General features: G+C 42.9%; 1 protein-coding gene across 1 annotated transcript; it reads right to left on the minus strand.

Annotated features, from left to right (window-relative positions):
- Positions 1-1,298: 1,298 nt before the first annotated feature.
- On the minus strand, positions 1,299-5,301 carry LOC116406726 (WAP four-disulfide core domain protein 2-like). The gene is made up of 4 exons (XM_031891459.1): positions 5,195-5,301; positions 3,352-3,492; positions 2,192-2,332; positions 1,299-1,492 (listed from the first exon to the last, which is right to left on the minus strand). The coding sequence occupies exons 1-4, from the start codon at positions 5,268-5,270 to the stop codon at positions 1,443-1,445; spliced, it is 408 nt and encodes a 135-aa protein (XP_031747319.1). The 5' UTR covers positions 5,271-5,301; the 3' UTR covers positions 1,299-1,442.
- Between the last annotated feature and the right edge of the window lie 5,762 nt (positions 5,302-11,063).

The following is an 11,063-nucleotide window of genomic DNA, read 5'->3' on the forward strand; positions in this document are numbered from 1 at the left end:
TGTATATTTTCCCCAGATTGTAATGTGTAATTAGACCTGTTCAGTACAGTTGGGCTGCATACAGTGTAAAGTAATTTCTTCTTCCTTCTGTGGAGCTGGAGATCTCACCTGCTTCAACCTGGGATTCACTTCTTTTGAGAGTTGTAGTACAACAAGAGCCAGGTGGGAGGCACCACATACAGTATACAGGGCTGCCATCAGAAATCACGGGGCCCCTCAGAACAGAATTTTCTGGGCCCCCCTCCTCCCACGCCCCGCTCCCCTCCCCAATGGCCCCTCCCATCAGTACAAAGGACACAGAGACATTGGTAGCCAGGGCCCCCTAAAACACTGGTAGCCAGGGCCTCCCTAAAACATTGGTAGCCAGGGTAACATTTTGCATTGGTGCCAGGGCAGAGACCCCCTAAAACATTGCTAGCCAGCCCAGGGCCCCCTAAAACATTGCTGATCCTTCCCCAGTGTCCTCATACTATGGGCCCCTCCCCGCTGCAGCATCCTACCCAACATCCTCCAGCTCCCCCCTAGCATCCTCCAACTTCCCCGCAGCGTCCTTCCCAACATCCTCCAGCTTCCCCCAGCATCCTCCAGCTTCCCCCAGCGTCCTCCTCAGCATCCTCCAGCCCCCCTTACCGTCCTCCAGCGTCCTCCCCAACATCCTCCAGCTCCCTCCCCAGCATCCTACAGCCCCCCTACCATTCTCCAGCTTCCTCCCCAGCATGCTCCAGCCCCACCTACCATCCTCCCCCAGCATCCTCCCCAGCATCCTCCAGCCCCACCTACAATCATCCAGCTTCCCCCAGCATCCTCCCCAGCATCCTCCAGCCCCCCTTACCATCCTCCAGCTTTCCCCAGCGTCCTCCCCAACATCCTCCAGCTCCCCATGCTTCCTGTGGCGTTTCCTGTGGATCCTGTGGCTCTCCCTGCTCCCCCCCCCAGCACCCGCCTGCTACGTGCACTTCCTCCAGCTGGATCCTCTTCTTATGCCCACCGGCTCGCCGCTGCATCCAGTTTTTATAAGGTTGCGCCCCGTGCGTACTGACGTCACACGTACGCACGGGCGCAGCCAATTGAATTACCCGCTGACCACCAATGACCCAAGGGCCTGTAATTCTTTAAAGGTTAAAAGCTGTATCATGGCCGGGCCCCCTTTAAAGCAATTATCGTCCGGGCCCGGGACAACAGTCCCCCCTATGCCCCCCTGATGGCGACCCTGACAGTATATAAGTGTGTGTTTATAATAGTTATTTCCGTTTGCTACAATTCCTTGAATGCATAGAACTCATAAACAACACATTTGCTAAATGCACAAGTTAATTTATTTGTAAAAGCCAACAAACCGATCCCAAGGTCTTCCTATTCGTTGTGCTGAGATGAGCAGCTAATCAGCAACATGGGACAAAGGGTTTCTGTGTCAGAGCAGAGTTAGAGTTTTAATGGTGAGATTAATGTCCAGGATGATGGTCTGGTGGTGGATGGTGTGGAGGGGGGCCACCTGGAAAAGGAAACAATAATAGAATGTCAATCTGAAAGCCTGACCTGTAATTTTTTGTATCACATTGATACCACTCATTCATATACAGTATTATTGGCAATGTCTCATTGTTTTTACACAGAAGATGTAGTAAGAATAAAAGTAAAGAACTGGTGCCACCTTTCATGATGAACTAAACCTGGTAAAATGATGCGCATAAAGTGAGTACCCCGATGTCTGCATGTTTAGTTCTAAAGCTTTACTTACAAGCATTTCTCATGGATGAAAGGAAATAAGTACTCGCCAGCTGCCCAGTATAGTGTCAAAGGAAAGATGTGCAACATCAGTGGATCTAAGGAACGGCGCCATAATGGTTTAGGGAGAGAAAAGGCCTAGAGTTCTACCTCTGTTGGACACTAATCCATACTAATCCATAGTATAACCCAATGGAAAAGCTGTTGCTTTAGTTGTTTAAGTGCTATTTAACAAAGATGTTTCCATTTGCCCCAGAACAGTAAGTAAGTAAATCTGAAGAGGTGTGCAGGGTGCAAAGTACACAATATGGACACAATTCACCATGTTTTCTGCACTTTCCGCCCTGCTTTGCACTTTAAAAAACATTGCCTTGGGTCTAGGGGGCCAAAACAGAGCAAAGAGACCTGTCTTCAATTCTCCGTGAGGGGCGGAAAAATCGAGCCTATTGTCATCAAAAACTCTTACCATGAGGGACATTTTCACAGTCCCAGTAGCACCCATTATAGCAGCACTTTTGCCAAGATTTGCAGTCATTGTCTTTTCTACATTTGTTGGAATCATGATGGCCCCAGCAGCGAGCGTTTGCAGGGATTGAAGGGCATCCATCTAGAAAGGGAAATACAGACAATACAAAACTAAGGGAAATACCTTTGGGACATGTGACAATGAAATAAAGATGTAGAAAATGCTGCTAAGGAGTTATAGATATATAACTATGGAATGGGGAATGTAAGGGAGCTGCAAACAGGAAGGGGTGGAAAGTATAGGGTGATATGAATGCCACGTTGAGGTATTAGTGCAGTTAATGCTTTGCACTTTAAAAAACATTGCCTTGGGTCTAGGGGGCCAAAACAGAGCAAAGAGACCTGTCTTACCCCCCCATGAGGGGCGGCTGGGGTGGAATGTAGGCATCCCCCCTCCTCATGGAATCTATTGAGCACCAGCAGGAGAAAGCCACAACTGAGCCATGTAGTTACCCCTCGCTAAGAACAGCTCTGTATTTAGCCTGTTTTTTTTTTTTTTATCCCACACGAGAGGAGAACAGACAGAACCCCGGAGCAAGTGCTCTTTGATTATGATTATTTGTAATGTGCCCCTAAAGGAACAGTAACACCAAAAAATGAAAGTGTTTTAAAGTAGTTAAAATATAAAGTACTGTTGCTCTGCACTGGTACAACTGGTGTGTTTGCTACTGAAACGCGACTGTAGTTTATATAAATAAGCTGCTGTGTAGCCACGGGGGCAGCCATTCAGGCTGGAAAAAAGAAAAAAAGGCACAGGTTACATAGCGGGTAACAGTCTCTGTAGAATATAATGGGGGTTTATCTTTATCTGCTATGTGCCTGTGCTTTTTCTACTTTGAATGGCTGCCCCCATGGCTACACAGCATCTTTGTTTATATAAACTATAGTAGTGTCTCTGATGCATACACACCAGTTGTTCCAGTGCAGGGAAACAGTGCATTATATTGTAATTACTTTTATGCAATTTGATTTTTTGGTGTTACTGTTGCTTTAAGTGTTCTTGTACTTGTGTCTGGTATCTTTGTAAATGCCTCCCCCCCTTATGTCTGAATACTGAATTGTTGACTTAAGAAAATCCAGCCTATTGTCAAAAACTCTTACCATGAGGGACATCTGCACAGTCCCAGTAGCACCCATTATAGCAGCACCTTTGCCAAGATTTGCAGTCATTGTCTTTTCTACATTTGTTTGAATCATGATGGCCCCGACAGTGAGCGTTTGCAGGGATTGAAGGGCATCCACCTAAAAAGGGAAAGACAGACAATACAAAGCTGAGTTGAATACCTTTGGGACATATGACAATGAAATAAAGATGTAGAAAATGCTGCTAAGGAGTTATAGATATATAACTGTGGAACGGGGAATGTAAGGGAGCGGTAAACTAGAAGGGGTGGAAAGTATAGGGAGATACGAGGACTAAGTTGAGATATTAGTGCAGTAAATGCATCCTGAGTCTCTAGTCACTCATGAATCCTCCCATGACTTTAGCAGAGCTCTCAACCTGGAGACTAGAGAACCCAGGGGGCTCTGTAGTACAGAGAGCACAATACCAGGAGTGTCTTTTTTGTCTGCCCTGGTAACTTCAGAGGTGTTTCTTGCCTGATGGCAGCAGTGCCCCTGCCCAGCATACTGAATTCCCTATAATGGCTGCTTTCCTTCAGCTTGCCAATTTGTGATATTTCTTTATATCTACAATGTAGATCTGACTTAACATTGATTCAACTCAACAATAAATATACAGTATATAAAAAACTTTACATAGAGTAATAGGAATTGATCCAAACCAGGGATGGTTTTTAGCTAAGGGTACAAAGTAGAGTTTGACCTAGGCCCCCAGAATCTGCAGGAACCCTTATATAATAAGAAATGTGGTCACAAAGTCCAAAGGTGATATTATATTTTGCAGCAGTTGTTAGATACTTTTAGCAGATACACCAAGGGGCTGATTTACTAACCCACGAATCCGACCCGAATTGGAAAAGTTCCGACTTGAAAACGAACATTTTGCGACTTTTTCGTATGTTTTGCGATTTTTTCGGATTCTTTACGAATTTTTCGTTACCAATACGATTTTTGCGTAAAAACGCGAGTTTTTCGTATCCATTACGAAAGTTGCGTAAAAAGTTGCGCATTTTTCGTAGCGTTAAAACTTACGCGAAAAGTTGCGCATTTTTCGTAGCGTTAAAACTTAACGCTACGAAAAATGTGCAACTTTTCACGTAAGTTTTAACGATACGAAAAATGCGCAACTTTCGTAATGGATACGAAAAACTCGCGTTTTTACGCAAAAATCGCATTGGTAACGAAAAATTCGTAAAGAATCCGAAAAAATCGCAAAACATACGAAAAAATCGCAAAATACCGATCATTACGAAAAAAACGCAATCGGACTCATTTCGACCCGTTCGTGGGTAAGTAAATCAGCCCCCAAGTATCCCTTCAATATCAGAAGGCTTTTGGGGTGTTGGGAAATGTAATATAGCAATGGAGCAATGAGATATCTTCAGACCAATTCACGAGTCTCAAAGGAGGTAACAGAGGAATCTTGAATATGAAATATCTAGTATAAATAAATCTAAAGCAACTGGACTTTTTTAAGTAATCATTGAAGACGTTTCACTACTCATCCGAGCAGCTTCTTCAGTACAACTGACTGGTATGGGAAGTCCTCAGCATATAAACTCTTCCACTAATCCAATCACAATGGCACTTTGTAACTCTTCTTGAATATGAAAGTATTCACCACCATGTATACCACCATGCTACTGTCAATATAATCGTAATAATAATCATAACTTAATAGCATATACATATTAAATCCATGTCCTATATCAGTTATAGAAAGTGGATTGTACAGAACCCGACACAACATATTTTAAACTTGTGTTAAAAATAGTGATTCCCCCACCACCCAAAACATAGTTTAGATTAATCTCTGTCTTACTTTTTGCTGCCGTGCAGTCTAGCCATATCACTATCACAGTGAGTAGAAGGAAGGCGTACAGAGGGTGGACTCTCATGGTTCCTGATGATGCTTCCGAGTCAGTATCTCTGCAAGATATATATATGGGATGGAACTTCGGGTGTGGCCAATAAATATTCCATATTTAATCTTTGCTCCTTACTTTGCTTACTCCCCTTGTAAATGGCGCAACATAAAGCACAAGGCCAACAGGACCAACAGGATTTACTTTCTCTGTTTTTACTGAATAATTTATTGGATTAATATTAATATGTTGCTCCTTTGCCAATTAGAATTATCCATGTTCATGCGAGTATGTGATTATTCAGACATTTGACGGATAGACTTTCAAAAGCAGAAGAAGATAGTATTTCACTAACAAAGGATTCAGGAGAAGCAAGGGCCACCACTTTGGTTGCCTGCGATGTAATCTATAGCAGATCTGTGTATTAAAGGTGAGAGACTGTTGGAAGAAATTTTTAGGTAAAGGGGAGATATGTATATGTACATCTGAGAACAAACACAGTGTTACTGTATTGAATGGAGACTATTGAAATGCGTATCCAGCTTCACATGAACATCAAATTTCATCTTATCTGATTGGTTACTTTGTTACCATATGGGCATGAAATCACATCCCAACTTTCTTTAAGTTACCGTTCCTAATATGCCCACTGAAAGACATAATGGGGCCGATTCACTAAAGTGCGATAAAACGTGCGCTATTTATAGCGTGCGGTAAAAATTTTATTGCATCTTAATTTTCGCGCGATTCACTATTAGCATACTTGCGCTATTTTACGCGCGATATTTCATACGATATTTTTGTCGCAATAAATAACGTGCGCTGTATTTTTTGCATGCACGCTATTTATCGCAAGCGCTAATTGTCGCGACATTACGCACGCGACAATCGGCAGCATAAAACTGGTGACATTTTGCCCTGGCAGAGCACAGAGTGCTAGAGAGGTGCTGCATAAATGTTTATTTGCCAAAAAACCCCCAAAAAACAATAAAAATCTAAGTAAGAAAAAAAAAGAAGTGCTAGAGATAATAAAATGGGGGGGGGGGGCATTTAAGAATATTTAGCCAAATACTTAGGGGTCCGTTTGCTAAAGTGGCTTAAGTTAAGTGGGAGATTTTAGACACAGATTAAATGGCAAATATTTTATGGGCACTTTATTAAACGGGAACAAATATAATATTGCAATTATTCTGGTAACAAAACATTGGATTGGCAGTTATCCCACTCGCCAGAAAATACGCTACGTACCAATTAACGCAAGTTTTACTATTCAGCAAAATGGGCTAAAGGCAAAATTGTTGGCAGAATATTTGCAAACATTTAACCCATATAGCTCGGTCTTGATGTAATCCAGGTCCTCCTGCACTGACCGGCATGATGGTCCCTCGCCTGCAGGAGAACCTGGCGCCCAGCGCTTGGCCTGGGGGGAGAACTCAAGGGCCTGGGGGGAAACTGGGGGAGGAAAGAAGGGGGGTAGTGTCCGGGGCCTTGGGGGCCTCTTCGCCCTCTGGGGCTGCTTGTGCTGGGGCCAGTGCTGCTTGGGCCACGGGGGGCGCTGGTGGTGGGGCCTCGGGGGCCGCTGGAGCCTGGTGGGCCTCGGGGGCCACAGGAGCCTGGTTTGCCTGGGGTTGTGCCTGGGAATGAGGCGCCAGCTTAAGTTCTGTGAGATAGTATTGCAAGATGTTATTTTGTGTAATATATTATACATATATATATATACATTCATACACCATCATAAATAACGGGGCCCCTCACAACAACATTTTTTGGGCCCCCCTCCTCCCACGCCCCCACTGGCCCCTCCCCCTGTGAACCCTCACATCAATACAAAGGACACACAGACATTGTTAGCCAGGGCCCCCTAAGGGCTCTGGTACACGGGGAGATTAGTCGCCCGCGGCAAAACTCCCTGCTCGCGGGCGACTAATCTCCCCGAGTTGCCTTCCCTCTGCCATCCCACCGGCGAACATGTAAGTCGCCGGCTGGATGGCAGACGCGGCGGCGCGATTTCGCGCAAATCGCCGAAAAAGACTCGCGAGTCTTTTTCGGCGATTTCCCGAAATCGCGCCGCCGCGTCTGGAAGCTCAGACATATGTACGGCTTAGCTTTGAGTGATCCTAGCCCATACGCTGCTGGCAGAAGTAAAAAAAGACTTTTGCATTTTAAAATACCATTGACTAAATCTGGTGGCATTCAGTGTATTTTTGTAACACAATTTTGGACAGCGCTGAACTAAATAAGGAGAGCGCTGAGGGACTGTGGAGGCAACCAGGGACAATTTCCCTCCAGGGCACAAAGGGTCAATGGATCAGTTTACCGGGCGGGAAAGAGCACTGCCCAACACCCCCACCCCTTTGCCTGTCAGCTCACCTTGCAGCTCCTCACTCTTGTGCAGCACAGAGCGTCATCCCCCTCCCACCCCTCCCTGTGCAAGCGCGTCTAGCTAGAAAACTATTAGGCCAACAAGTTTCGCTTAACTAACATGTCTATGTTTTTCTTTCAGGTTCTGATTTTTAAAAAAAAAAAAAAAAAAAGAGAAAATATATCTGAGATATGCTTATAAATCGTGGTATGTCACAGCATTAAGGCGGGGAGAGTCCTTGACCATTTAATTACGGTTTATTTGGTGGTTTCCACATGCCCACTGCGTTCGCAGTGGCCGGCATCCGTTATATAACAAAAAAGTTTGTTGTGAAGTTGGTATACATGGCAAGGACTATTTTTCGGAAGTCGTATTCTTTAATAAAGCTGTGGCAGAACCCCACCCATAAAGAAATTGGTATTCAGCGTGTTTTCTTGTGTCTTGTGTTGGAAGGGAGGGAACAAGTCTCCGCAGTCATAGGACAGAGTCATCTTGTGAAAATTTGCTGAAAAATATATTTTTTTACTTTACCCGATTTACATGTATATATCTGAAAGTAGGTTATAATTTGCCTAAAAATGTTGTGCAAATTGTATATCCCATTTGTTAAAATGTGCAAAAATACATGAAAATCTCGCCGTTCCTGTTTTTCTATCTTTTAGTATAGGCGTGTATAGGGAAGAACATGTCCACCATGCAAATACTCATAAATAATGGGATTTATCTGGATACGTGATGTGATTTGTACCTGAATATTATGTACCCAGTTACACAACTGGTTCTCATTGTATCTCATCCTGCACACACCCAAGCCACGCCTGAGCCCTCCCTGCTAAATTTCCACTTTAGGAACAACAATAAATCTTAAGTGTGTGCTTACCTGATATGTGTTTGCCAACGGTCCCCTGAACCATCTTTACAAATAAAATGATAACAACTTACAGTGGTTTCTTTAAACCCATGGCATGTATTTAGAAATATCCCAAATCCCACCCCATTGGTGCCTATAGGAATCAAGTGGAAATGCTAGAGATTTGAGTAATTCCGATATGTACAAATGGCTGAGGGATTTTTCACAGAAAATTTTTGTGAAAAAAAGATGGGCACAATGCCCAAAGCCACTTGGTGTAGAGAAGCACATCATTCAAAGCAACTGTGCCTTCTTTTCTTTTTCTGCCAGAATTCTATAACTGGAGCATGGCATGGGTTCTGGCTTAATAAAGTTTAAAAACTGATAAAGTATATAGGTTCTTCAATAATGGCAGGGTTCCTTGGGTGGGTAGTGGGTGACATATATATATAAGGCAGCTGTTTGTGCAAGTTCATGCATTTTCACAGGTGATTTATAATCACAAAATAAAATTGAATCTGTGACATTAAAAGGACAGAGCATCTGGGAGGTCCATGAGAAGTTGGAGTCTTTGTAAGGTGGAGACCTATTAACTCTTGTACTATGTCCAAATCAAGTATAATATGGATGCTTCCATTATGCATGAATGATTTCGCTGACGTTTTTATAGTTAGATTATTTCCCATTTTAGTAATGTGTGGCTAAAATGCTATAATGTAAATACGCTCAAGGTGATATAAAAGCAAATCTATGGGGTCATTTACAATTGCCCCTCATTCAGGTAGGATTTGCAGAGGGGCAGTGTTACTCTATGCACTTATAGCAGGTGGTAAGGACAGGGCTTGGCATAGGGCAAGTCCAATTGCACACTGCGCCCTAAGGCCCTCCCTGTGTTTTGCAGCTAAATAATAGTCAAGAGATTATTGAGTAGTAAAAGGGTAGTAATATAAAAGTATCTGCGGGGGTAATAGGGGTAAAAAAAAGCATAAATGCACGGTGAAAAAATTCCTTTGTCTTTCCGACTGCAATATGTCGCCACTGATATTTCACGGATATTTCAGTTCCATTCTGTGCCCAAAACACAGGTTCATATTTTTCATTTGTAAAGGTTCCTTATGCATTACAATGCCCTTACACTTAATTTACATGCATTGTAACCGGCCTTCGTTGCTGCACTGAATAAATATTAATGTTCTACTTTAAATTGAGAATAAACACCCTATTTTTTAATCCAATTGGCAGAGGTTGTCAAATAAACATTGTTTATCTACATTAAATGTCACGTCCCAGTTATTATGCTCACAATATATCTAATTAGCATCAATCAATTAACAGCAATTAACTTCTTGTAACATGCAGGACAAACAGTGATTTTCTAGGATATTAAAATGCCCCACACCCAGAGTGTTCCTTATGTGGAAAACCCCAGGCCTTAGCTTTCTGGCTAACATGTGCCATACCTGTACTTACCACGTTATATTATTTTGCTCTTTCCTTGAGAATGTTTTAATATCCTTTCCCCAGTTCTAATTTCTTGTTTTGAACAATAAATAACTTGTTACATTCTGTGGGACTGAGTCAGGCAAATCCTTGATGGGTAAGACTGAAGACTAAGGTGGATCATACACTAAACTGGAGCAAGCAGTGTCACTCGGAATTAAAAAGGGCAAGAAAAGGTCTTGTATAAATTGGGGTATAGATTTATCTGAGGTGAAGATATTTTTTGCCTGATACCTCTATTTTGAACATATTTGCTATTCACGCATTTCTAGTTTTCAAGATATTGGCAGTTTTTGCACTGCTATTTTGATGAATTTGAAGCAACAGAGCAAAGGGCTACAGCCTGTAGAATATTAAGTTAATCAGCAGAGGAATAATGCTCAGATAATGAAGTTAGTTGGCAGAGAAGAGTCATCTGACGTTTTTCTGGATGGTTCTAAGCAGACCAACATCACAGACTTTCTTGAAATTAAACTATTTTTTAATTCTTTACTATTTTTGGATGGCAGCAATTCTAAAGAAGCTTCTATTTTGGTTTGCTTCTCATCTTTTTATTTTATTTGTTTTGTTGTTGTTAAGGCCCTAGTATTGTTTGTCGTTTAGTGTGTTTTTTGGTTTAACATTAGGCCTGTTTATTTGTGGGTTATTTATGTAAATATAGATTGACTGCAGCACAACCTTATGTTTATGTGTGACAACTTTTTTCTTTATCCCCATGTGAAATAAAAGGCACTAAGTTTGCCTGGTAGCTTTAACCTATAGCAACCAATAAGATGTTTGCTATCAAACAGGTGACCAGTAAATGCTACATGCTTATTGGTTGCTATGGGTTACTGCTCCTGGGCAAACTTATGGGGTTATGTTATTAAAGGAACTAAGCTTGCCTGGTGCTACTCAGGGCTCTATCCAAGTCTCAATTAAATAGGACAGTGATCCCAAACCAGGGCCGGAACTAGGGGTAGGCAGAAGAGGCAGCTGCCTAGGGTGCAACGATTGGGGGGCGCCAGGCAGGAGCCTCTCCTGCCTACCCCTAGTGCTACTTTGTCATTGCCTCTGCCGCTTGTCATTAGCGGTGGAGGCAATGACCGGAGAGGTGAGGGCGGGGAGGTGGGCG

This window comes from Xenopus tropicalis, chromosome 8, assembly GCF_000004195.4.
Source record: "Xenopus tropicalis strain Nigerian chromosome 8, UCB_Xtro_10.0, whole genome shotgun sequence".
Lineage (NCBI taxonomy): Eukaryota > Metazoa > Chordata > Amphibia > Anura > Pipidae > Xenopus > Xenopus tropicalis.

What these genes read in the sequence shown, in the direction of transcription:
- LOC116406726 (XM_031891459.1), bottom strand. Translation starts at nt 5,270, where the DNA reads ATGAGAGTCCACCCTCTGTACGCCTTCCTTCTACTCACTGTGATAGTG. An exon ending in AGACTGCACGGCAGCAAAAA is followed by an intron (nt 3,493 to 5,194) that starts GTAAGACAGAGA and finishes TTCCCTTTTTAG; the next exon opens with GTGGATGCCCTTCAATCCCT. An exon ending in CTGTGCAGATGTCCCTCATG is followed by an intron (nt 2,333 to 3,351) that starts GTAAGAGTTTTT and finishes TTCCCTTTCTAG; the next exon opens with ATGGATGCCCTTCAATCCCT.